Source organism: Nomascus leucogenys, chromosome 5, assembly GCF_006542625.1.
Source record: "Nomascus leucogenys isolate Asia chromosome 5, Asia_NLE_v1, whole genome shotgun sequence".
Taxonomy (NCBI): domain Eukaryota; kingdom Metazoa; phylum Chordata; class Mammalia; order Primates; family Hylobatidae; genus Nomascus; species Nomascus leucogenys.
In genome coordinates, this window is record NC_044385.1 from 18,699,471 (window position 1) to 18,726,985 (window position 27,515).

Here is a 27,515-nt window from a genome sequence, read left to right on the forward strand (position 1 = left end):
ATGGGGGCAGAGTGGGAAGCTGGGGTTGACAGCCCCATGAGAACCACAGGGGGACAGGGAAGAGCAGTGAGCAGATGAAGCAATACGTGTCCATTTATACATTTGCTTTTTGTGTTAAAATAACAAGAACATGGTGAGAAAGACCAAATTGGACAGCACTCATGGGGTGGGAAGGACTCCTCTCTGGGATATAATTGACCATATGTAAGGTCTAGCTGTTAAAAAATCTACTATAGTCATAAGCATAACCTATAAGATTGTATTTCTAGAACAGAGGAGGTAAGCCTCCCTCTAGAGAATCCCTTGTTCACACAGTACTGAAGGACAGCCACAATGGACGAGGGTGTCAGTTTGTTCTGCAGATGAGATGAGAACTGATGAGCAGAGATTAAAAGATAGAACTGTGGCAAATGTTACTGGCTTGGGATTGGTTTCTTAAGCAAGAGGGAACTTTCAGGAATGACCTAGGTAGCGGTCCCCAACCTTGTTGGCACCAACGACCAGTTTTGTGGAAGACAATTTTTCCACAGATTTTGGGCGGCAAGACGGGGTGGTTTAGTGATGAAACTGTTCCACCTTAGATCATCAGGCATTAGACAGATTCTCATAAGGAGTGCGCAACTTAGATCCCTCGCATGCACAGTTCATAAAAGGGTTCGCACTCCTATGAGAATCTAATCCTGCTGCTTATCTGACAGGAGGCTGAGCTCAGGTGGTAATTGTTTACGTGCCGCTCACCTCTTGCAATGCGGCCCAGAACCTAACAGGCCATGGATGGTACCAGGACCCCTGGCCTAAGAGGCTCACAGAAAAAATGGAAAGGGTGGAAATTTAAGAGAAACCAAGGGGACTCCAGAAACCAGGCTGCCAGATCCAGGCATAGGCAGGAGAGGGAGGATCTGTGCCCTCAATTTCGGCAGAGGAAGCCCTGGCTGGGAGGCAGCCCTGGGCGAGGAGGGGCATCTTCCTCTGATGGAGATTGGGGAGCCAATAGAAAGGAAGATCTGGCCAGGCACAGTGGCTCATGCCTGTAATCCCAGCACTTTGAGAGGCCGAGGCAGATGGATCACCTGAGGTCAGGACTTCAAGACCAGCCTGGCCAACATGATGAAACTCTGTCTCTACTAAAAATACAAAACTTAGCCAGGCATGGTGGCAGGTGCCTGTAGTGCCAGCTACTCAGGAGGCTGAGACAGGGGAATCGCTTGAACCCAGGAAGGGGAGTTGCAGTGAGCCAAGATCGCGCCACTGCATTCCAGCCTGGGTGACAGAGTGAGACTCCATCTCCAAAAAAAAAAAAGGTCTGGAGCTGGACTCCTGAAAGATAAACAATACATATTTGCCACACAGGCATACAGATTCCACATGAGAAAATCTGCTGGCAACCGAATCTGGCCAGGAGCAGAACAGGCAGCCTCACAGGGACATGAAGGCTGTCCACCTCTCGGGGGGTGTGGCTGAACCTCTCGGAGCCCTTCCACCCTAAGCCTCTGGCACTATCACTCCCTCAGCTTGCCAGCCCATCCTATCTCAATAATTTTCTTCTTCTGAGCCAGGGGAGGCCATCCTCCGAGGGCTTTCTCAACGTCTCTCTTCCTTGCTTCTGAGAAAAAGCTGATCTTCCATCTCACATGCTCTGTACCCACTCCTCCTGACTCCTCCCCAATTCACGTGCTCTGTACCCACTCCTCCCACACAGTGCTCCTTCCCTCCACTGCCCTCTCCTTCCCATTTGTCTCTGGATGGTGCTGTTCTCTCTCTCTCTCCCCCCCGTCCCCGGCCCCCGACTGCCTTCCAAATACAAACATACTCAGGAGACATCCGCTATCTACTTGACGCTTTTTATGAATTCCCATGCCAGTGTAGAAGCTAGAAAAGCCAGATATTTGCAAGCCTCCCTTGTAAATAGGGTGCAGTCGCTCAGGTTAGAATGCAGTGGTATGATCTCAGCTTACCTCTGCCTCCCAGGTTCAAGTAATTCTCCTGTCAGCCTCCGGAGTAGCTGGGACTACGAGCATGCACCACCAAGTCCAGCTAATTTTTGTATTTTTAGTAAAGATGAGGTTTCACCATGTTGGCCAGGCTGGTCTTGAACTCCTGACCTCAGGTGATCCGCCTGCCTTGGCCTCCCAGAGTGCCCTTATATTCGTGTGTGTGTGTGTGTGTGTTGTGTTGAAGATTGTAAAATATGCCCGCAAATTCCTTCATCCAGTATGCAATCTCTTTTGGAATGTGAATTTTCTGCTCCTCTTATGCAGAAGCGAAGTTTATTCCTCTCCCTTGACGCTTAGCCTTGTGATTTCTTTGAACGTGAGAATGCAGCAGGAGATGTATATGACCTTGAGATGCCAGTCCAGCCTTCTGGAGGATGTGACCAAGACAGCCCAGCCCACAGCCCACCCCACTGCCAGTTATGTGAGGGAGGTGCACTAGTTCGTTTTGTGCTGTTATAAAGGAATACCGGAGGCTGGGTAATTTATAAAGAAAACAGGTTTATTTGGCTCATGGTCCTGCAAGCTATACAGGAAGCATGGTGTCAGCATCTGCTTCTGGTGAGGCCTCAGGGAGCTTCCAATCATGGTGAAAGGGGAAGGGGAGCTGTCATGTCACATGGAGAGAGAAAGGGAGTGAGAGAGAGAGAGGAGGACATGCCAGGCTCTTTTTGAACAACCAGCTCTCATGCAAACTAAAAGAGTGAGAACTCACTCGTTACTGAAGAATGGCACGAAGCCATGCATGAGGGATCTGCCCCCATGACCCACACACTTCCCACTAGGCCCCACCTCCAAAATTGAGGATCAATTTCAACTTCAGATTTGGAGGAGAATTATCCCAACTATATCAGGAGGTCATCTTGAACCCTCCAGCCCTGCTGTCTCTTCATCAGAATCCAACTGTGGAGGAACTGCCCAACTAACCCTTAGAATCATAAGAAATAATAAATCTTGGCTGTTTTAAACCACTGAGTTTTGGAGTGAATTATGCAGCAAAAGCTGAAACCGATGGTGTCCTGCATGTCCCATACAACTACATATAACCATTTCCCCACCTTATTCAATCTTTATTAAGGCTACTTTGGTTGCAAACATCAGAACCCAACCCCAGCCAGGTTAAACAAAAGGTAAGTGCATTAGAATGTCCCTAATGTAAGTCAAGGAACAGAAAATAAAATTGGGAAGGGGAGAAATCAGAAACTGTAACAAATGGGACGACGTTGTATACTTCTGCACAACGTAACTGAATCTGTCAAGGTTTTATGTGCAAACGGGTCTCTGAGCGAGTGAAATGGTTTTGATCAAAATCTAAAAGAATTTGGGGAGTGTAGACATAAAAGGGAGTTAAAGCCAGAGTAACAGGTATTGTGAACACATTGTGAGGACAGAGAGTGTCGCCCCCGGCCGCAGCCTGGCGGGGCTGCATTTCTGGAGGGATCATCTCTTGCCCCTAACTGATGACTCCTGCAGAGTGACGCGTGCCTGGGGCAGCGTCTGCTGGGACCAGGGTGGACGGGCACCTCAAATAAGTGGGCCAGGGACCTGGGCCTGGGCCCCTCGGACTGGCAGGCACGCCCGCACCCCCGCGCCTCGCGCTCTGCACTGAAGCAGTCGCCCCTACGGAGCGGGCGGAGGCCCGGGGGCCGGGAGCGCGCGGGGAGGCTCCGGGACTGAGGCGGCGCCACAGCCTCCCGCCTGCAGCTGGAGCGCGGGCCGCCGCGGCGACATCTTGCTCAGGAGGAAAGCGCGCGGGAGAGCGAGCTGCGCTTTAGCTGCTGCGCCACGCGCGCCTCGGGCCTGGGCGCAGAGGATCTGCCGGGCGCGGCGGGAAGGAGGTAAGGCAGCCCCGCGGGACCGCACGCCTAGCTCAGGGGACGCCTCTGGAGACCCCAGGACCACCCGATCACGGGCCCCGCCGCTCCCCTACCTCGCTCCTCCTCCCGCTCAGCCCCAGTCTCCCGCAGTCCCCTCGCCCCAGCCCGCAGCCTCCCTGCCTTCCGCCCTCTGATTAGCCCTCCTCGGAGGCGCGCCCCTGGACCCCAGCAGCCCGGGTCCCCGCCTCTGCTCTGGGTCCCGGCCGCCGGGTGAGGCCGCCCCCGCCCCGCCCCCGCCCCGCCCTCGCCGGGACCCGCCCCCTGCTCCCTTCCGGGCGGGGCTCCGGGTTTAAACGTCGCGGCGGGCAGGGCCGGCGGAGGGGCGGGGCGGCCTCTGTGTCGTGTACCGGGTCCCGTAGGCTGCGGGCAGCGAGGAGCGGCTGGCGCTTGAGGCGGCGGACGGCACCATGTCCCCGGGGAGCGGGGTGAAGAGCGAGTACATGAAGCGCTACCAGGAGCCGCGCTGGGATGAGTACGGGCCGTGCTACCGCGAGCTGCTGCACTACCGCCTGGGCCGCCGGCTGCTGGAGCAGGCGCACGCGCCCTGGCTCTGGGACGACTGGGGCCCGGCCGGCTCCTCGGAGGACTCGGCGTCGTCAGAGTCGTCGGGCGCCGGGGGCCCCGCGGGCCCCGCGCCCCGGTGCGCCCCGCCCTCGCCCCCGCCGTCCGTAGAGCCGGCGGCCCAGGAGGAGGCGGAACGGCGGGCGCGCGGGGCCCCAGAGGAGCAGGACGCGGAGGCCGGGGACGCGGAGGCCGAGGACGCGGAGGACGCGGCTCTGCCAGGTACCGGGCCCGGAGGGGAGCTCGAGGGGCCTGCACGCAGGGACGGTTTGCTCTAAGCTCTGAGCAGCTGATCTCTTATTTCTTGCGCCGCTCGGGGCGGGCTCTTCCTTTTTTTTTTTTTTTCCGCGGTTGACAGAATCCGTCTCTCTTGACAAAATAGGGAAGGTGGAAGCCTTTGCCACCCTTTATTTCCTTAATTAGGTGGCTTTCGGTCGAGCCAGCGGTGAACTCAATTGAAGCGCCGCTGGCTGAGTCTGGGGTCTTTCCTCGCGGGCCTCTGCGGCTTGGCAAACCACTGAATCCTATCTTATTTCTTGGCGAACCACTGAGTCCCATCTGTTTATTTCTAGGCGCCAATTTTTGATCAGAGGAGCCCCAGCTTTAATCAGATTCTCAAAGGTAACCCAAAAGGTTAAGAACCACAGAGCTAAGCTTTCTGTCTGATGAATGGGGCCGTTGTTTTCCCGTATTAACTCCCCGACCTTGCTACGCTGTCCCTAAAGAATATTTTGCATTTGTTTACGTGGAGTGTTGTATAACTTGGCTGTGAGAGCATCTTTATAAGTGCTAGGTCCTCCCCTCTTCCGTCCCACCCCATCCTCCCTCGCCTCTCCAGATCCGAAAGCGCCGGTGGCGCTGCGCGTGTTTTCAGCCATGGCCCTTCACCTTCTTTCCTGCCCAGAGGCTTGCAGGGCTAGGGACCCAGTTGAACGCCTCAGTACAGCCTGGAGTAACCAGTGGTTCCTTCCAGATCACTGGATTTTGAAAAGGCTCGAGTGAGGAAAACATGGAAAATGTATTGGGAGCCTATTAGACATTCAGTCACTGATCTAGGAATACGTATGTTGTCATTTAATATTCAAAACAATCCCAAAAGAGACCATGTTTTAATCTGTGTGTGTGTGTGTGTTTGTTTTTTTTTTTTTTGAGACGGAGTCTCGCTCTGTGGCCCGTGGCCCAGGCTGGAGTGCAGTGGCGCGATCTCGGCTCACTGCAACCTCTGCCTCCCGGATTCACGACATTCTCCTGCCTCAGCCTCCCGAGTGGCCGGGATTACAGGCATGCGCCACCAGGCCCGGCTAATTTTTGTATTTTTAGTGGAGACGGGGTTTCACCATGTTGGTCAAGCTGGTCTCACACTCTTCACCTCGTGATCCGCCCGCCTCGGCCTCCCAAAGTGTTGGGATTACAGAAGTGAGCCACCATGCCTGGCCCTAATCTCAGTTTTATAGATGAAGAAACAGAAGCTCAGGATCAGTGACTTTATTCATTTATGTGTTTATTTTTGTTTACCCGATTGCAAGCCAATCAGACTCTTCCTGGCTTCTCTGTGAGAGGCTGAGGAGGAGATGAAATTTCGGCTATGAGCCGGGTTGCTTTGCTCTTGGTTTTACCATCTTCAGCTATTTTCAGCTCATCATCGGAGGCAGGGCTGCCTCCTCCCATCATGATGTTACTTGTGAATCCCCACAAATCCTGATGCTTCAGTGATCACTGCTAGAAATGCAAATAACAGAAGGTGGAGGGGGTAGGGAACATGCCTTCCAGATTATTCCTGTGGGTACTGATCTGTTAGCTAAATTGAGATGTACTTTATCAGGCTAAATGGCTTTTCTCTCCCCGATCTTTTATTGTTTGTGATGGAGCTGTCAAATATTTGCATGCAATATAAATTCAATTTTTAGGCAGCATTGTGATATGGATGGTGCCTGTGTTTACCAGCTCAGGTAAGCTCTGAGTTCATGATTATTTTGGTTTCCTTAAAGATAGCGTCCTCTCAATTATTTCTTCCCTGCTTACATTTCTGGATTAGGCATCAGGAAGAAGAAAGGATGTTTTCTGCTTTCAGGACTCACAATTGCAGCATCTTTTGTTTTGCTCCTACCTGTAAGGCCCTCTTGACTCCTGTGTTGCTTGCACAAGATTAAATATCCTGGTTTTTAAGTGGATGGTTTTAAATACTAGTGCAATGAGCACTCTTTTGAGTTTCTACAAAATATAAAAGTTCTTACTTTCCCCGAAGCCATAGATGCACATAGAATCATGTAGTTCCATCTGACTTATTACAAAAGCGCATCAGCCCCGTGTCATACATAACACCCTGGTTTTTCCTTTGGTATTTATTTTTGTATCTCCAACTAACATGGCTTTTATTGACATTTGATTTTTTTTTCAGTTTTTAACATTATCTATTGACTTTAATTCTTTTTTACTGCTCTCCTTACCCCCCCCCCCCACATGGCCCATCTCCACATCTGCTCAATATAGTCCTCAGAGAGTTTGTTGGATTCATAATTAGTATGTGCCATATTGTGCCCATGGAAAAAGTTACTCAAAGCTGACCCATACTGTTTCCCAGGATTCCCTTTTTCCTTTCACAATACAACCGACACATCAGGTTCACTATCACTCTCGTCATCTTAAGACGCCCCTCCCAGGGCCCCTGACCTACTTCTGTCCCGGCTGGCTGCTGCTCCTGTGGCCTGCTGCCTGGTTGGCATCTTGGGAGGGCCCTTGGCCATCCTCCTAGGACCTTTCTTGGCTTCCCTGTTGGGTTTGAGTCTCTGTCGTGTGGCTCTCATGTCATTTTCTTTCTTGGTTTACCCCTTCTTGGTGGAGCACATCTAGTAGATTCCCGAGAAAGGATGGTTCAGAGGTTAGTTTTCTTTGAATGCCAAGAGATAGCTTTATTCTACCCTTACAATTTGGTGAGTGTCGCTGGGGATGGAATTCTAGGTTGGAGCAGTTGTCCGCAGAAACTCTGGAGGCATTCCTCCTTACGTGTTATGACTGCTGGTGTTACAGCCTGCCTTGTTATGATTCTTGATCTTGAGCTTTCGTAGGTAACGTGTCCCCTCAGGAAGTTTTCAGGGTCTTCTCTTTGGCCTTTATGTTCTGACATTTTTCCTTGATCTAGATCTGTTTTCCTTTGCTTTGCTGGGCACTTGGCAGGTCTTTGTAGACAAACTCATGTTTTTAATTCCTGGAAGTTTTCTGGAATTATTTTCTTATTTGTTTTTTTTCCCATTTCTTTTTTTTTTTCTAAAGTCCTTAGTTGGATATTAGACTTTATCATTTTATCCTCTAAATTTCTAAGTTTTTTCTTGACAGATTTTCATCTTTTATTGTTTTGTTTTCTGGGTGATACTCTCAGCTGTATCTTCTAAATCTCTTACTACATTTTCCATTTGATGGATCCTATTTTTCTTTTAAATTTAAGAGCTCTTGAATTGTTTTCTGGGCTGACATTTATTCCCTCCCTTCCCTCCCTCCTTTCCTTCCCTTTTTATTTCTTTTTACAACACAGTATCTGGTTCCTGATTCATGCATGCAGGGTTTTATCTTACTGAGGATATATATTAGAAGTTTTTGTTTGTTTTCTTCTCTTTCTGTGTTTCTTCAGCACAGTCTTTCACTTTTGTCTCTTTGTTTCTTTTTGCTGGTAATTCTCTGTTTTCATGTTAGGCACTTTTCTCAAATGTCTAATGATCCTTCGTTTCTCATTCTTATTTAAAGGATGGATACTAAAAAGCTCTTAGGAAATTCTGTGTGTGTGTATGTGTGTGTGTGTGTGTGTGTGTGTGTGTGTGTGTGTGGTGGGGTTTGGGGGTGGAAGTGCTTGTGAACCGTGGGGTTCTTTTCCTCCCATAGCCAATATGCTATGAAGAGTGGTCTAGACTGTCTCCGATTCCTTACTTCCTAGTCACGTTTTCTTTTTAGGTTAGATTTTATTTTTAGCAAAGTTTACATGTGCAGTAATTTAAAAAATTTTGCTTAAAATGAAAAAAAACATGATCCTGCCCCATTTCCCACCCACGCCCCTTGCTCCTTTCACTCAATTTCGCTTTCCTTTCAGCATTGGCCATGCTCTTTTCATTTAAACCTACCTGTTGGCTTTTTGATTATGAACATTATCTACTGACTTCCCATTATGGGAGATGAAGATTTAGCTCAGGATCTTAGCTCTGCCTTCCCTATTCTACCCCCAGACACATACCAACACTCATTTCCTCTTCCCTATATCCCCACAATATTAACTATATGATTGCTTTGTTTAATCTCTGTTCTGTGTTTGAATTATGGTTGTGTAAATATTTGCAGGTGAGCCATGTAATGTATTCTGATTATACTTTTTTGTTAAAATTTATGGTTTTCCTGAAATTAATAATTGTTCCACTTTTTTGTTTGCTCACTTTGTTTTTGTTTTTTTGCTCCAGTAATAGGTTTATTAAAAAATGAGCTACCTATCATTGCCTATCAGTTTCTTTTTTTCTTTTTTTTTTTTTTTGAGACGGAGTCTCGCTCTGTCGCCCAGGCTGGAGTGCAGTGGCGCAATCTCGGCTCACTGCAAGCTCCGCCTCCCGGGTTCACGCCATTCTCCAGCCTCAGCCTCTCCGAGTAGCTGGGACTACAGGCGCCCGCCACCACGCCTGGCTAATTTTTTTGTATTTTTAGTAGAGACGGGGTTTCACCGTGGTCTCGATCACCTGACCTCGTGATCCGCCCGCCTCGGCCTCCCAAAGTGCTGGGATTACAAGCGTGAGCCACCGCGCCCGGCCTATCAGTTTCTTATTTCTTATTTATTTTAGCTATCACTAATGCCTGAAATGGCCTGATAGTACTATGAAACTTGCCATATGTCAGACGTATTAGGTGTTCTATTCATCTGATTTTTTTTTTCCCTTGGAGACACACACACACACACACACACACATATATATATACACATATATTTTTTTGAGCCCTTGATCTTCTTGTTCCAGGCTAGATTTTATACTGTCCAGCCCTGGCACAGCTGCCGAACTGGGCTTTCTTTACCATTTCCCTCCTTTGTGTGATCCCCTGCCTTGCACGTCTCAAGTCTTCTTTTGCTTGGCCTGTTCCTTCCTTTTGATGGAATGCTTCCTCTGTAGATCCTGTAAAAGATTGCGTGGGAATTAGAAATTTTGTAAACTTGCATATCTGAAAATGCCTTTATTATATCCAGGATTGATATTTTGGCAAGGTAGATAATTCTAGATTGGAAACCTCAGCATTTGAGGCATTACCATAACACCGAATCCTAGCTTCAGGTCATAGTGTTGAGAAGGACCATGCCATTCTGACAGCTGCTTTGTGCGTGTGACCCCCCTATGTTTGTTTTTGTTGTTTTGTTGGAAACTTTTAAGAGATTCTTTATATCTTTTTAGGAGATGTTCTGAAATTTTGTGATGTGCCTGTGTGTGTCTTTTTTCATTCATTTGGCTGGCCCTTTTCATTCTGGAAGGTTCTTTCAGTTCAGTGATATTTCCTATTTTCCTGTTTAAAAATAATTTTCTCTGCTCCATATGCTTTATTTTCTCTTTCTATATTTATCCTTAGTTGGATGGTGTGCCTCCTGGATCAGTCCTCTAACATTTTTACTTAAAAATGTTTCTACATTGGAATTTGGAATTTTTGGTTCTATTTTCTGGGAGAACCCTTCAATTTTATCTCCAACATTTCTATTGAAATTTTTAATTCTCACCTTAGCTTTAAATTCCCAAGAGTTCATCTATTTTTGGTCCGTAATGTTCTTTACATTAAAAAAAAAAAATAGCATTCTGTTTTCAGATTTCTTTTAACCTACAAAGAAGAAAAGAAAAGAAAAAGGCCAGAAATATCTTTTCAGAGCTGTCTTCCGTTCCCTGCCTTGCCTTTTTCTGCATAATTTTGGTCTCTTCCTTACTAATAGAGGATGTACTCAGATGTTTGCTCTTAGCCTGTCTGCTCATATTTAAGAGTAAGGCCTGAAAGAGCTTTTTAGGAGCTCTGTGCACGGGGGATGCCTGTTTTCTGTAATTGGATGAGGACCCAGCTGTTCCTCTGGGGACTGCAAACATGTATACCTGCCAGCGTCTCTTGAGTGAGCTGCCCAGACAGTGCATCTGCAGTCTCCTGTCTCACAGGGAATAAGCCTGGCACCAGCATCCCGGGAACAGAGGTGGAGGAAGGTGCTGAGGCGGGGTCTCCTTTACCATGAGGCCTTTCACCTAATTCTGTTTTCAGGAAGCTGTTTCCCTTGGTTTCTCCTGTCCCTAGGGTCATCTGAAGTCCAAGCCTCCCCTGCTTCTGCCACTCGAGACTGAAATCCACAGACCTTCTGGGTAGGAGAGGAGCGACCACCTGGCATATGAGCTAGGGGAAAGAATACAGAAGTGTCAATTGCTGTGTAACAAAATTACCTTGAAAATTAGTAGCTTAAAACTAGTAAAAACAGTTGTCCCTTGGTATCTGTGAGAGATTGCATCCAGGATACCCCCACGGATACCAAAATCCGTGGATATTCGAGTCCCTATATAAAATGGTGTAGTATTTGCATATAACCTGTGCACATCCCTCGAATATTTTAAATTATTTCTAGATTACTTATAACACCTAATACAATTAAATACTATGTAAATAGTTTTACTACTGTATTTTTAATTTGTATTACTTTTTATTGTTGTATTATTTTTTGTTTATTTTTCCCAAATATTTTCAATTCATGGTTGAGTGAGCCTGCAGATGCAGAACCCCTGGATACGGAGGCCCCCGGCCTGCTGTCCTCCTTTGCTGCTGCTCTGGTTTCCTGGGCTGGAAGTTGGCCCTGGGCAGTGAGATACCTTGTCTGCAGCCTGTACTGGAAGGCTCCAGGCTGGAGGCACCCGGCTGGCATGTTGCTGGGACCCTCACATGCATGACCTCTTCCTGTGCCTGTCCTTCCTCAGAACACACTACACTGGCTGGCCTGTAAGGACAGCGTCCGGAGACAAACCCAGGTGGATGCTGCGTTGCTTTTTCTCTTTTATCCTCAGGAGCTCCGCAGGCCCTTTCTCACCCCATTTTACCCTCACTGGGGAAGTTATTACTTGGTGCAATTATTTTCACACCAACCTAATATAAAAGTCTGCCCAGGTTCAAGGGGAGGACCCATGGATCCCAACTCTCAACAGAGCACGTCCATATTATAGTCAGAAGAGCACGAGGGCTGGGGTGCTGATTGATGATGAACTTCTGGAAAAGAGAATTCACTTCACTAGCCTTCTGAGGAAGCTGGCACCTCATACAACTCTTTCATTTTTTTTTTCTTTCTTTTGAGACAGGGGTCTCAGTCTGTTGCCTAGGCTGGAGTGCAATGGCGTGATCTAAGCTCACTGCAGCATTGACCTCCTGGGTTCAAACAATCCTCCAGCCTCAGCCTCCTGAGTAGCTGGGACCACAGGTGTGCGTCATTATACCTGGCTATTTTTTTATTTTTAATTTTTAGTAGAGATGAGGTCTTGCTATGTTGCCTAGCTGGTCTTAAACTCCTGAGCTCAAGCAGTCCTCCCGCCTTGTCCTCCCAAAGGGCTGGGATGATAGACGTGAGCCACCACATCTGGCTCATGTGATTCTTTCTAGGACTCAGCTTCTGTCCTGGAGGCCTTTCCCCTCGGGCAGTTAGGATTCATCCTACTCAGTTCTGTGAGGCCATTTTTACCTCTTCAGTTGTTTTTCTTTTCCTCCAAATTTTATTGATGCCTTTTGCCTGATGTCATCACCTCCCTTGCTCTCTGTCCTTGTGGCTTTATACCTTTTTTCCTTCCTTTAGTAGGATTTGGAGAGGAAGAGACTATAAGCTTTAAGGAACTATAAGGCACAGGTTTTTAGTGCATATTTAACCCGAACCCTCCAATTTGCTGTATTTTTAACTGATTTTTATTTTTACTTTCTTCTCTGTTTCTTGATCAGACTTGCCAGGGGTTTGTGAATTTGTTTAGTTTTTCCCCACACTAAAGATTTGTGGTTTTTCTTTATTGTATATTTTCATTAATTTATTATTTTTTCCTTAATTTTCTTCAGGTTTATTTTGCTTTTTTCTAACTTTTTGAGATGGATGCTTATCATTGATTTTTTTGCCCCCTGCCTTTCTTTTTTGATATGTTCATTTCAGGCTATAAATTTCCCTCTGATAACTGCTTTAGCTGCATCACACATGTTTTGCCATATAACATTTTTATTCAAACTTATTTTCCAATTTTCATTATGATTTTTTAAAATAGTCACAAAAAAATCATAAAATTTAACATTTATGTATAGTATCCACATAAGGAAATATTTATTTTTTAAAGAAAACATATATTCCAGCCTGGTCAACATGGCAAAACCCCATCTCTACTAAAAATACAAAAATTAGGTGGGTGTGGTGGTGTGCGCCTGTAATCCCAGCTGTTTGGGTGGCTGAGGCACAAGAACCACCTGAACCCAGGAGGTGGAGGTCGCAGTGAGCTGAGATCATGCCATTGCACTCCAGCCTGGGTGACAGAGTGAGACTCTGTCTCAAAACAAACAAACAAACAAACAAACAAACAAACAAACAAAAAAACCTAATGCAAACGTTATGCTCAGTGAGGAAACTAGAAACATTCCTAATAATATCAGAATTAAGAAAGGAATGCCCTCTATTATCACTACTTGGAATTTTGGAAAATAGTGCTGAAATACATAAAATACACGTTACAATTTTAACCATTTTATTATTTATTTGTTAATTATTATTATTTTTTCTGAGATGGAATCTCACTCTGTCACCCAGGCTGGAGTGCAGTGGCACCATCTTGGCTCACTGCAACCTCTGCCTCCCAGGTTCAAGTGATCCTCCCACCTCAGCCTCCTGAGTAGCTGGGCCCACAGGCATGCGCCACCACACCTGGCTAATTTTTTTGTATTTTTAGTAGAGACGGGGTTTCCTCATGTTGCCCAGGCTGGTCTTGAACTCCTGAGTTCAGGCGATGCACCCACCTCACCTTCCCAAAGTGCTGGGATTACAGGCGTGAGCCACTGAGGCTGGCTTTCTTTAACTGATTTAAAGTGTCCAGTTTGGCCGGGAGCATTCTAAATAAATAAATAAATAAATGAAGTGTACAGCTCAGTGGCATTAAGTACCTTCACATTTTTGTGCAACCCTGTTTTCACTTTGACCTATAGGTTATTTAGAAATTTTTTTTTTTTTTTTTTTTTTTTTTGCGATGGAGTCTTGCTCTGTCGCCCAGGCTGGAGTGCAGTGGCTCGATCTCGGCTCACTGCAAGCTCCGCCTCCCGGGTTCACGCCATTCTCCTGCCTCTGCCTCCCGAGTAGCTGGGACTACAGGCTCCTGCCAGCACGCCCGGCTAATTTTTTTGTATTTTTAGTAGAGACAGGGTTTCACCGTGTTACCCAGGATGGTCTCTATCTCCTGACCTCGTGATCCGCCCGCCTTGGCCTCCCAAAGTGTTGGGATTACAGGTGTAAGCCACCGCGCTCGGCCTAGAAATGTTTTTAAGTTTCAAAACTGGGAGGGATTTTTTGAAGTTTTTTTGTTGTATCTAGTTTAATTACATTGTGGTTAGAGAATACATTCTATATAATTTCAATTTTGTAAATATCTTAAGATTTCTTTATGGCCTTGGATATGCAGATTCTTATAAATGTTCCATATATGATTGATAAAAATTTATATTTGCGGTTGTTGGGTTCAGTGTTCTATATTTATCCATTAGGTCAAGTTTATTAATTCTGTTTAAATCCATTTGAAAAATCAGATGTTCAGTACAGCTCTCTCTGTGATGATGGGCGTGTTCTCCATTTGCGCTGTGTACCAGGGTAGCCACCGGCCACATGTGGGTATTGAGCACTTGAACGATAACTAGTGTAACTGAGGAACTGAATCTTTAATTGTATTTACTTTTAATTAATTAATTAAAATTTATATATGTAACCACGTGTGGTTCATGGCTATTGTATTGGACCGGCCAGTTCTAAATTGAGACTGAATTTATTTTTATTTGAATATTCTGCCACTTACTGAGAAAGGGGCATTGTAATCTTCTACCATAACTGGTGGATAATGCTGTTTTTGTTTGAAGAAGTCTTTATTTTAAACTATTTTTTCAAACAGGATTTTAGAGACATATACTTATTGTTTGGAAAAAACTCTCACTCTTTCCTCTGTCATCACACAACAACAATCAAGACAGACTTCTGTGACCCCAAAATATGTGGGGCTATTTTCCCACCAGCAAGCAAGCAATCAGTTCCAACACTGTCTGCCTGGAGAAAGTGTCAGGTCCCACAGGTTGAGGGCTCAGTCTCACAGACTGCCCCCTCCTTCCCACAAGTCGAAAATCCAAGCCTTGGGAACTTCTGACCGACCAGCTTCAAATTGGGGTTCCCATGATCCCCGTTTAGGTTTGATTAATTTGCTGGAGTGGCTCACAGAACTCAGGGAAACACTTAATATTTGCCGGTTATTATAAAGGATATTAGAGGCCGGGCACAGTGTCTCATGCCTGTAATCCCAGCACTTGGGGAGGCCGAGGCGGTGGATCACTTGAAGTCAGGAGTTCGAGACCAGCCTGGTCAACATGATGAAACCCCGTCTCTACTAAAAATACAAAAATTAGCCGGGCGTTGTGGCACACGCCTGTAATCCCAGCTATTTGGGAGGCTGAGGTGAGAGAATTGCTTGAGCCCAGCACACACCTGTAATCCCAGCTATTTGGGAGGTGGAGGTTGCAGTGAGCTGAGATCGTGCCATTGCACTCCAGCCTGGGCAACAGAGCAAGATTCTGTCTCAAAAAAAAATAATAATAATAAGAATAAGAATAAGAAGAAGAAGAAGAAAAGGATATTAGAAAGGACACAGATGAAGAGATGAACAGGGTGAGATATGGGGAAAGGGGTGAGAAGCTTCCATGCTCTCTTGCCAGCCTCCAGGAACCTCCTGAGCTCAGCTACAGTTGGAAGGTATGGAATATTAGAGTCCGGCCTAGGGGCAGGGGAAAGGAGAGCAGGAGAGATTCGGTTTCTGGGGGCCTGCCCCTGAGGTTTAACACACCCAACATTATAACAAAAGACTGGAACAAGGGTATGGGAGTTAGAAGCCACGAACTCTGGACAAAAACGAACACACACAGAGACACACACACGTATATAATAATACCACACTTCTCTTCTGCCAGCCACTATTTATTTCAAGAGTTTTACAAAAGAGTTTTATAAATATTAATGTTACGGTGATAAGTTTTACCTTTTCTCTTCTGTATTTTCCATCTTTTCTCTCCTCCTGTTGCAGATAATTCTTGTGTCTTTTTCTATAAGCATAGCTATTTTGTAGTCTGAATAAGACTCCTTGGATTTCAGGCTTTTTGCCTCTCCAGGGCCCCCTCATTGCCTACCCTCCTGTGTGCCTGGTTATCTTTACAACACACTGGTCTTTGTGTTGGAAAAGCTATTTCTAGGAATAATTTGAGGTCTAAGGGTTTCCTGAGAAGATTTTAGTTTCTTGTGTTGGATACCTGTAGACATTGTTAGCCTGGGGTCACTTTTGAATTTCATTTAGCTTTTCCAGGTCATCCTTAGTGGGGAGGGTGAGTCCAGTAGCCCCACAGAACCAGGATAGGTAGGCTCCACTCTGTTCAGTCCTCAGCCAGCTGGTGTCTGGTTCCCCCACCCCACACCTCCCCTCTGGCACCAGTGACCACCGAGCTGCCAAGGCAAAGTCTCTTCATGTTCATTGTACCAATCTCTCTGTAATTTTTGGACTGTTAATTGCACTTTCTTTTTCTGAAACTCTTTGCTCAGCCTCTTTCCTGGTTATTCTTTTTTACTCTTTTGCTACTCTTCCTCTGCCCTCGTCTCAGGTTCTCCTTTCTTTGCCTGTGCATTAAATAACGGTGTCCCCGGGCCTGTTTGTGCCTCCTGTCTTCCGGCTCTGTGTTTCTTCTGGGTGACCTGGTCCACACCGGGAGCCGTGGCTTTCATCTCCATGCCATCTTCTCTCCTCAGCTTCAGTTGAAGGTCTGGCCGCCGGGACCAGGAGTGTCTTGCATCCGAGGTGACAAGCACCCTTTCCTCATCCTTTAGGGGGCCTATGTCAGAGGACAGCATGACCATCCACTCAGAACACCTGCAGGAGCCACAGAACTGAGCGCCCACATGGTCCTTCTTGGTGTCCTCATGGTGTCTGTCTGTCTGTCCACCTATCAGTCTGATGCAGTGTTGCTGGGCTGTCTGCTTTGGAGGGTCCTTGTTTTTATTTATTTATTATTATTATTTTTTGAGATGGAATTTTGCTTTTGTTGCCCAGGCTGGAGTGCAATGGTGCAATCTCAGCTCACTGCAACCTCTGCCTCCTGGGTTCAAGCGATTCTCCTGCCTCGGCCTACCAAATAGGTGAGATCACAGGCGTGTGCCACCACATCCAGCTAATTTTTGTACTTTTAGTAGAGACAAGGCTTTACCATGTTGGTCAGGCTGGTCTCGAACTCCAGACTTCAGGTGATCCACCCTCGTTGGCCTCCCAAAATGCTGAGATTACAGGGTTGAGCCACCGTACCTGGCCGGAGGGGCCTTGTTAAAAAAAAACATCCTGGCACCACTTCCTGGCTGGTCTGATCAGTGTGTTTTTCTAACTGGCCTCTCTGCCCTTATTTCTGATCTCACCAATCTTCCACGTGTGGAGCTAGGGGCCGCATTCCTAAAATACAAAAACTGACCATGTCAGTTTTCAGCTTAAAGTCCTCCCATGATGATTCTTCATCTCCAGGATAAAATAAAAATGCCTGAGTTTGGCATAGAAAGCCTTTATTTTCCCCACACTATCTACTCCAGGCCTTCATCCATAGACTGTATGTACTTGCCATTTTGAACTATTTATAATTCCCTCTTTCCTCTTCTCTCCATGCCGTTGAAGAAGCCACTCCCTCTTTCTGGAATTCTCTTTCCTCTTCTCTGCCTGGCTAGCCCCAGATTGTCTTTTCAATGAAATCCTTATTGCCTTCTACGGGCAGGCTTCTCTGGGAGATCTGGGCTAGACACGCCTGGAACAGGAGGAAGAGAGGGGAACTGAATCAGTGAAGATGACCTGGGTGGCTGCTGTTCTCTCTCTGTCAGTATCACTGTGCCACTGCACAGGTTCTTGTGCTTCCCCACTTCTCTTTCCCTTTAGTCTTGGTGCTAATGATCTCTTCTTTCCTCCTCTTCTTAAACACCAGGGAAGAGGAGGAGAGAGCGTGTGGACACATCACTCAGATAAACGTTTGAGCAGTGAATGGATATCGTCTCATGATGAAATGGAAGGCTGGTGTCCTGCCTCATCCCCAGCAACTCCAGTGCTGGGTTTAAAGAGATGATGCACTCCAATGCAGAACAAACATTACACCCAGATTCAGACATGAAGTGTCTGTTCCTTCAAATGCTTAGTAATAAATGCAGTGGTTTGCTAGAGTCAAGGTCATCACTGAAGGCAGACGTGGCAGATGACCTATAAAGGTTTCTTACAAGTATGTGCCAGTTTGCATGCACTGCCCATGCAAGGGTTCCCTCGACTTTAAAGGGAAGTAGAAATAGACAAGAGAAGAGTCACAACTAAAAGTAATGGCAAAATTCTGTCCTACAGAGGTGATAAGACCTTATATAGATTGTAATAGCAATCTATAAAATCATCACTGATGGCTGGGTGCAGTGGCTCAGGCCTGTAATCCCAGCACTTTGGGCAGCTGAGGCAGGAGGATTGTTTGAGGCCAGGAGTTTAAGACCAGCCTGATCAACATAGCAAGAACCCATCTCTACACAAAAAAAATTTTTTTTTAATTGCCTGGGCACGGTGGTGCACTCCTGTAGTCCCACCTCCCTAGGAGGCTGAGGTGGGAGGATCACTTGAGCCCAGGACGCTGAGGCTGCCGTGAGCCATGACTGCACCACTGCACTCCAGCCTGGGCGACAAGCGAGACCCTGTCTCTTAAAAAATGAAACAAAAAAAAAAATAAAATCATGACTGAGAGCAAAACTCTGGAGCATCTGAAACAAAGGATCTCCTGTGGCCTAAACAACTGGGGCACCTCAGGTGGAGCTCTAGACGCATCACAAACTCTTTTTTTTTTTTTTTTGAGACGGAGTCTTTCTCTGTCACCCAGGCTGGAGTGCAGTGGCGTGATCTCGGCTCACTGCAAGCTCCGCCTCCCGGGTTCACGCCATTCTCTTGCCTCAGCCTCCCGAGTAGCTGGGACTACAGGCGCCCGCCAACACGCCCGGCTAATTTTTTGTATTTTTTAGTAGAGACAGGGTTTCACCGTGTTAGCCAGGATGGTCTCGATCTCCTGACCTCGTGATCCGCCCGCCTCGGCCTCCCAAAGTGCTGGGATTACAGGCTTGAGCCACCGCGCCCGGCCCCATCACGAACTCTTACTTCAGCAGAACCATAGGTGGAAGGAAACACAGGCTCACAAAGTGTTTATACTGAATCGTACTGATTTCATAAAAAGAAAGGCTTACAAAATAATAAACGGGAAAATCATAAAAGGTAATTCAGGGGAATAGGTATTTTTTGGAGTACATCCTTGCTATCTGAGGTTCCCCTTAGGTAGGGCAGCCACATTCCCCACCGGGGGTTTCCCAGAATTTAGGGCTGTGGTACAGACCCAGGCCTGATTCATGGAGTAATTTCCATTGCAAGTGTTGGGGAAGCCTCTTAAAACTGGAGCCCTCTTTTTTTTTTTTTTGAGACGGAGTCTTTCTCTGTCACCAGGCTGGAGTGCAGTGGCGCAATCTGGGCTCACTGCAACCTCTGCCTCCCAGGTTCAAGCAATTCCCCTGCCTCAGCCTCCCGAGTAGCTGGGGCTACAGGGGCGCATCACCACACCCGGCTATTTTTTTTTTTGTATTTTGGTAGAGACGGGGTTTCACCATGTTGGCCAGGATGGTCGCAATCTCCTGACCTCGTAATCCTCTCGCCTCGGCCTCCCAAAGTGCTAGGATTACAGGTGTGAGCCACCGTGCCCGGCCGGGGCCCTCATTTTTAACTCTTCCCACAGGGAATGCCTGGCTGCGCACCTAGATGGTAACGATGGAAACCACTTCCTGTTGTGCGGAGGGGCTTTTCAATGAAGGAAGCGGCTCTCAAGAGGAGCATGGAAGGACTAAGGGGCATTTTCGGGTGGAGTAACTCAAACAGCAACCTCCTGCAGCTGCTGGAGGATGACCACAAATCCAGATCTTTCCGTGAAGGAAAGCAAAATCGAGATGATTGGATTTATCTTGGGGGATTGCGGAGAAAGCCCTTAGGCTGTAGTGCTGTCTAGCTTTTAACATTCCAGATGCTAAATCTCAGAATCGGAGTGGCAGTGGTTGCTTTTGAATAAGCTTGGTTCAATCTTGGTATATTTGTTGTTGATTTTAAAATGAGATAAATGGTTTGAAAATTATGCTAACTTGTTCCTGTGTTTCTACTTTAAGTGGATCGTATGAGTTGAGCCATAAGTGAAAATGTTACTGTCTTAATTAAGCATTATGATTTTTCAACATAAATATTTTAAGTAATTATATATAAATCTGATTTCAAAGTATTTTCATCTCATTTATGTCTTTTCAAAAGCACTGCCAGTGAAAGATGTAGAAGATAAACCTGAACAACAAACCAGAACAAGAGAGACTGACAAATCACCCACCAGTACTGAGCCTCGTCAGCAACCAAGTGCCTTATTTGCTAGAGGAAACAGGAAAGCGGTCAAAAGTCCCCAAAGATCATCGAGTAAAATAAAAGAGAAGCATCCGTTTGCTCTTTATGGCTGGGGAGAAAAACAGATGGATACAGGGAGCCAGAAGACTCACAACGTCTGTGCGTCCGCTCCTGTGCATGAGGTGCGCCCTGGGCCCTTGGGGTTCTGTTGTTCCCTTTGAGAGTGGTGAGCTGGGCCATGCGCCTGTCATTGGGCATCATGTCTTTTGGCCACTGGGTGCTTTGGGCCCATGGGAGATCTTAGGGGATAGCATGGTGGGTTGGGGAACTCCAGAATGGAGCCTCTGATTAACCAAAGGAGGATTCTGCATGTTGGTGGCCTGGAGAGCGAGTGGTTTTGGCTGGGAGTTACCCAGAAGGGTTTAGTGATACCAAGCCAGGCAAAGACGTAGATGGATTTGGGGTTCACAAGTTCCTGGGGGGCCGGGAGGTCAGGAGGAGCAGCACAGCCAAGGCTGGCGACGGCCCATCTGGATTTGCCACTGGTCTCCTGAGCTGTTTCAGCTGCCTTCAGCTTCGATAACCTGGTGCTTCTTTGACTCCTTTATCTTTGGTTTGTCTGATTGATTGATTGCTTGGCATCTGCCATAGACTCCCTTTTGTTCTTCTGATTAAATTCAAATGGCTGCATTTTCCCTGTTTATCCATAACAAATGCATTTCACTCTCAGGAGCTTTAGTCCTACCCTGACTTAGCCTTAGCTTGTCTCTCCTGTGTCAAGACCCGGAAACATTTCAGACGAGAGGACCTTCATGTGTGTAGTCACAAAACATGTATTTTAGCATTAATACTGTTACGATAGCCTAAAGCAAAGGATGCGTTTAAGGAAGCAGAAAGAGAAACTGCAAACTGCTTGAGTTCTAGATAAATAGCATAATGAAAATTTCACTGAACAGCCATCTGAACCCTAGCAGATGGTGTTATTTGGAGTGATACTTGAGACAACGAAGCTGCCGTTTAACAAAAGATCTCTGACAAGTCCATGGGATTAATTTTAACAGGATTTATCTGTAGTATAAGACATCTTGGGTGGTAAAATCTCTTGAGATGTCTTTGGTATACTGATGTTAAACATTTAAAGTTCTTTTATTTTCCCTGCTTTTTATGAGCTGTTTATAAGTCTTTAATTAAATACTTATGTTTAATGCTAAGCAGTTCGGACAGTTTTCCAGAGCCAACTCTAGAGGCACATGCAAATTAGTTGCTTACCATTTCTGTCTGACATTTAATTTGCTGTTGCTTAGTTTCATTTATCCTGATATGAATCAAGTGAGAATAGCAAGTGAGAATGGCTCTTCTGTGGAAGGTTTTGTGTAAAGAAGAACTATATAGAGAGGCAGGGCTTGACTCTGCCCTGCTGCAGGTGACCTGGCAGTAACCAGCTTCATTGCAACCTTTGTTGAACATTAGTATAATAGCCCCTTAAGTTACTATCCTTTTATTTTGAACTCTCTTTAGATTCATGAATCAGCATTACGAGCCAAGAACAGAAGACAGGTGGAAAAAAGGAAACTGGTTGCTCAAAGGCAGCGTGCTCACTCTGTGGATGTGGAGAAGAACAGAAAGATGAAGGCTTCCTCCTCAGAGAACCCGTGGATGACAGAATACATGAGGTGCTATTCGGCAAGAGCTTAAAGAAACACTTGCGTGGACAGGCTCTTTTAAAAAGTGTAAATGACTGAAAGGAAAAACAAAACAAAAACCATCAAAAGAAACTGGACACAGGTTTAAGAAACCAACTGATTATGCAAGGTTTTTTTTTAGGGAATTTGTAAAAGATTGTTTTATTTTGATGAATATTGGTCACCTACCTCGGCAGTAGGGCAGACAGTTGAAGCCACAGACATTTGGTTATCTATGAAGATAATTCCCTAAATCTTTGATATTCTTATAAGGGTTTTGTTTTAAAGCATCTTAATCTTTTCAGATACTGACACCAAATGCCTTTAAATGGCAACAGATGCTTACAGTTCAGTATTCTTTTCATAAGCTTAGGTAGAGCCTATTATCATCTTGTTCTAAATAACTTTCCAGATTCCATAGCTATAAGATCATTCCATCCTACAGCATAAGACTCGTTTTCCTTATATGCCGTTTTGTTTGTGAAAGAATATCAAGTCAAAAATGAGTGTCAGCACTACTATTGATTCCATGTATAATGAAACTAGAACTTTGCTAGTTCCTGAAAATTTTTATTTGTATTTCAGTTCAGCAGCATCTTTATGTAGATTGTGATATTTAAGAATTATCTGGGCTGGGCGAGGGTCTCTTTTTCTCTTTCAGTGATCATCTAGGCAGTTATTGTTTAATAGTTTAATAGCTCAAGTACATTCCAATAGACGAAGTGCACACAACACAATATGTGTGTAGAGTAGTAGTAAAGTTTCTTTTGAGTAGTCAAAGACTCACTTTTTTCATTGCAAGTTTGTTTTTTTTTTTTTTTTAAGAATACATACTGTGGATTCAGTCCCTTGTCACACTTGACCTTCTGGCATACACCCACTGTGGACTTTTGCCTTTTCTGTAATGGCTGGCAATGACATTTCAAACTTATTATCTGGAATTGCACTTGGTACATTGGCATTGCTTGTTCCACTGGGATGGGGACCAGTGTGAAGATGCCTGTTAGACAGACTGCCCACCCCTACTTTCTCTACTTTTTCTTTATAGCACTTAACAATAACAAAGTCTTGATGATGTACAGTATTCAGACTTTAGGTTGAAATACATTACTCTTTGATTCCTAGCCAGTAGATCTTATCTACACTTTAATGGGAGAGAATGGTGGTGTGTGGGTAGGCACAAATTTATGTAAATAGTGCTCCTTCTCTTTAGTATGTTTGCTTTGGGGGTAGAAAAATGGTTTTAACAAACACTGGTTTCCATCAAGTGAATGATGTCTTCTCCATCCTGTGGAGACAAGAATCTGCTAGAAGGATATGTGCTAAGTTCCTTATAAGAGATAAAGGTGCTTTGCCTATGCCAGCTTGGTCCCCGAAGATGTGTGAGTGGACGTGAGGCTGAGTATTACCTTAGTATTTTTCTCTGGGTCTTTGGAAAACCATAGTCAATTTTTAGAACACATTGCTTTCATTCCCCATAAAATCTTCACACATGATAACTGTTTAAGCTTTGAAAACACATACTGAAGTATTGTGAGCTTAAAAAAACCTTTTAAATATTTGCATAGTTTTGAGGTGAATTTGTTTCCTTACAGATCTCTCCTAATCATCGAGATGTATATTTCAAAAGAGGAAATTTTACATGTTGTCCAAAACAGCCTTGCTAGTAACTGGTGAATTTTGGTATTAACTATTGTTAAAGTCTTTAAATGACGCAGGTACCTAAAGATCACCTTAATGTGGCAATTTGTGATGGTGTAGCTAGCTGATTGTGAAAACTGCTCCTTTAAAGTCGCTTCTTGCATGTTCAGTGTTAGCCATCCAGGTCAGGCTTGTGTTGCAGCTGACAATCTACGAAAGACGGCCTTAGAGAGTGGTTCAGGCCCCACACTGACGACTGCCTTAGAAACCCGACTTCCTCTAGACTTTGAACCGCCAGACTTTTCTCTTGTTTAGAAAACAAACTTGTATTTAATGTACTTACTACTTTAAACTCCAGACAGAGATAAAACATAGAAGGCAAATATTAGCCAATTTTTTCCTTTTTAAGTGGAAGACAAATGAACGGGATTTTTAAAGTACTTTTAAAGTGCATGAATGGCTAATAAATCAGTATGAATTGTAAGCCTTCATCTTACGTCCAAGTCCTTAGTTGGTTAGGGTTTCTTTTCTTTCTTAAGAGTGTCAATTACCTTTTGAACCTGTGAAAATTTTATAGTTGTTACAATCTGATGGTCCTAATTCTTTCTTTTCATTCTAGAAATGAATGTGGTTGTAATCATGTTCCTAATTCTTGGGACAACCTGCAAGACAGTGAGATAGTTTAAAAATTACCTTTCATGTTGAAAAAGTCTGAAACGGAGAATCCAATGATATTTAAAATAAATGCTACATAAAACTTTTTAAAATTTTGATTTTAACTTCTTAATTAAAACAATGTCATAAATATGCTTTTGTTTTTTATGTTACTGCTTTTAATATAAAAGTAATAGAATATTGAAGCAATATTGTCTAGCACTCTGCTGGACATTAAGTTCGCGGGAGGAGAAGTGAATAGGAATCGATTCTTTGTCTTTTAACTGCCCTTAGTTAGGAGCTGTTAAAATACTTTGCACCTCTGGTTATATGTATGTTCTCCCCTCTAAAATTTCTAAGCACATTTATTCACTTTTAAAATGAATCTGTAAAAGATTATAGTTAGTAGTTATAGTTAATATTCTATTTACTTGGAAAAATGTGAATAAATGAATCTTCAAAAGATTCATTTTAAAAATGTATAAATGTATAATAGGCCATAGGTGAATCTTACTTGTGTATTAGGTAGGAGGCACATATTTATACCATTTCATATATAATATCTTTGTCATTGTGTTTCATCGAAGATCAATTGCCAGCAACTTTAAGGGTATTATACTTGGGTCACTTGAACTCAGCTGACTAAATTGTAAGAAAGACAGCAAGCAAGATGGCTGTTATTGGAAGCCATAACTTCCAGAAGATAATTCTGCACAATTTGTAAGTTAAAAAAAATCTGTAGGGTCTTCCACTATCTTTTTTTAGGTTGATAATGCTGTTCCGGGCACAGACTTTGTAAATGGAATGTTATGGTACAGTCGCCTCTCAGTATCCATGGGGCATTGGTTCCAGGCCTCCCTTAGGATGCCAAACTCCATGGATACTCAAACCCCTTCTATAAAATGGTGTAGTATTTGCATATATCCTAGACACATCCTCCTATATACTTTAAATCATCTCTAGATTGCTTAAAATACTTAATACAATGTAAATGCTATGTAAATAGTTGTTATACTGTATTGTTTAAGGAATAATGACAAGGAAAAAAAAGCCTGTACATGTTCAGCACAAGTGAAACCATCCTTTTTTCCCCCAAACATTTTCAATTTGTATTTGGTTGAATCCATGGATGCAGAACTCATGGATACAGAGAGCCGACTGTACTTTCTTTAAAGTGTTCAAAAGTATTACCAGCAAAGAGGAGGAGGAGCAAAGCATGTATCAGAAGTAAAACAATTTTTCTTGTTGACTGCTTTGGTAAAAAACAGTTTGATGGATAGTTTTACATTTCACTGGACTAGATAAAAAATGGTGCTAATATTTATGTAGCTTGATGCTATAGTTGCTTTGGTATCAAACTTAATACCTAACCCATATAAGATCCTTATTATATAATTTTGTGATCAGTTAAATGATATTTTAAAGAGTGATCTTAAAAATATGACCTGGTCATTTCACAGTGTTTGCATTTGAAATGAATTTTTATACTATAGGGTGGACATGGAGTTAATTCAGTGCAAGTGTGTGCTTAATACCAAACCTTATGCAAGGAGCTATGTCTAGATTTTTGATCCAAATTTGCCTCCTTCAAGTCTACTAGTGTGAGGTGGAAAAAAATCGATTGCTCTTTTAATATTATTTCCATTTTGAAATTCTGGACACTTGAATGAAGGCAGTAGAGGCCTCTTTTTGGATTTCTCTTATAATAACAAAACTTTATTTAGGGAAGGTTTCCCTGTGCTATTGTAAGTTTGTTTTGAGCACTGCATTCACTTTAAAATTCTGGAGGAACAAAGGCTGGGCACATGTAATCACAAAGCCCAGGCCACACAGTAATTCGGGGTTGTATTTTCTAAGAACTATGTATTGTTTTTAGCTTATAGTTAATATTGTATTTACTTGGAAAAATGTGAATAAAGTTAATTAACATTACAAGCCGAGAATCTTTTGTGAGAAGTAATTCTGCTTAGTACATAAATGACTTGAAGAAAATGTATGATCATATTGACTCCTAAATGGATTTTTCAGCAGATAAATGTTTAACAAGACACATTAGTTATGTCCAGGAAGAGACAAATAGTGTATATACACTTTGAGTTGAGCTATAATTTTTCCCAGTCTTTTCCATCACATCTTCTTACTGTTTTGAAAGTTACAAAAGTAATAGTGCATGGTTAAAATAACTCAAAAAGAAGTATAGAGTTGGCCAGGCGTGGTGACTCATGCCTGTAATCCCAGCACTTTGGGAGGCCGAGGCAGGTAGATCACTTGAGGTTAGGAGTTCGTGACCAGCCTGGCCAACATGGCGAAACCCCGTCTTTACTAAAAATACAAAAATTAGCTGGGTGTGATGGCACGTGCCTGTAATCCCAGTTACTCAGGAGGCTGAGGCAGGAGAATCGCTTGAACCCGGAAGGCAGAGGTTGCAGTGAGCTGAGATCACGCCATTGCACTCCAGCCTGGGCGACAGAGCAAAACTCCGTCTCAAAAAAAAAAAAGTATAGAGTTAAAAGTGAAAGTTCCCTTTTCATCGAAATTCTACTCCTCTTCTTAGAATAAACCATTTTTAAGTTTTGTGTGTAAACTTGCAGACCTTTTTTCTAAGCATTTATCTATGGAGATACATGCACACATTTTTTTTTGCACAAATATTGGATAATGCAATAGACATTCTTCGATTTTTTTTCCCTTAATATCTTAGGGAAGATTCTAGTTCCGGGAAGATGGAGGAAGCACTCATTTCCCCCACTTTGTTCTTACTGAACACATCTGTAAAATATGGATGGACTGTGTCACACAGCTATTTGAGGACTCTGAAAAGTAAATAGCAACGCACAGATTGGGTACACTAGACTTCTAAGGACCACTAAAGTGGTGGTGAGTCTTCCTTTTTTTTTCTTCTTCATGTATCATCCAGCCTTAACAGGCCAAAACACAGAAGTGAGCACTGTGGTGCAGAGATCAGAAGCAGCCTGGCTCGAGGGACAGGAGGGGAAGGAAGAGCTGAAGCTCAGAGAGTGGGGGAAATGCCCCCCTTACCTCTCCTTTTCCCCATTTTTTCGTGCTGAAGCTCCCAGGTAACCCCCTGGCTGCCAGTGGGAGCCTGCAGGAGTCGGAAGCCTGAGGGAGAGCCTCACACATCTCCGCTGAGTACAGCAGCATCACCAAGAGCGCGGGGCTGAGCTGATACGCTTTTTTTTCTCTCTGAAGGATATGGCTTCATTGCAGAAGTAGGCAATTTTGGGCCACAGGACCAAAAAAGGGGAGCCCCAGGGAACTAGAAAGTGCTAGGGAGAGAGCAGAGAGAGAAGAGCTTAAGAAAGTGACTCCACAAAGTTGTTTATGAACACCTGAGCCCTTCCCCACCTACCATGTTCACAGTGCTTATGGGTAGAGCTGATCCCAAGTCCG

The 27,515-nt window shown here is 44.5% G+C and overlaps 1 protein-coding gene across 1 annotated transcript; it reads left to right on the forward strand.

Moving 5' to 3' along the window:
- Positions 1 to 2,647: 2,647 nt before the first annotated feature.
- CCSAP (centriole, cilia and spindle associated protein) lies at positions 2,648 to 26,041 on the forward strand. Its single transcript, XM_030812723.1, has 4 exons — positions 2,648 to 3,829; positions 4,228 to 4,651; positions 20,044 to 20,309; positions 21,646 to 26,041. Exons 2-4 carry the CDS (start codon positions 4,276 to 4,278, stop codon positions 21,820 to 21,822), a joined length of 819 nt encoding a protein of 272 aa, XP_030668583.1. The 5' UTR covers positions 2,648 to 3,829; positions 4,228 to 4,275; the 3' UTR covers positions 21,823 to 26,041.
- Positions 26,042 to 27,515: the final 1,474 nt, after the last annotated feature.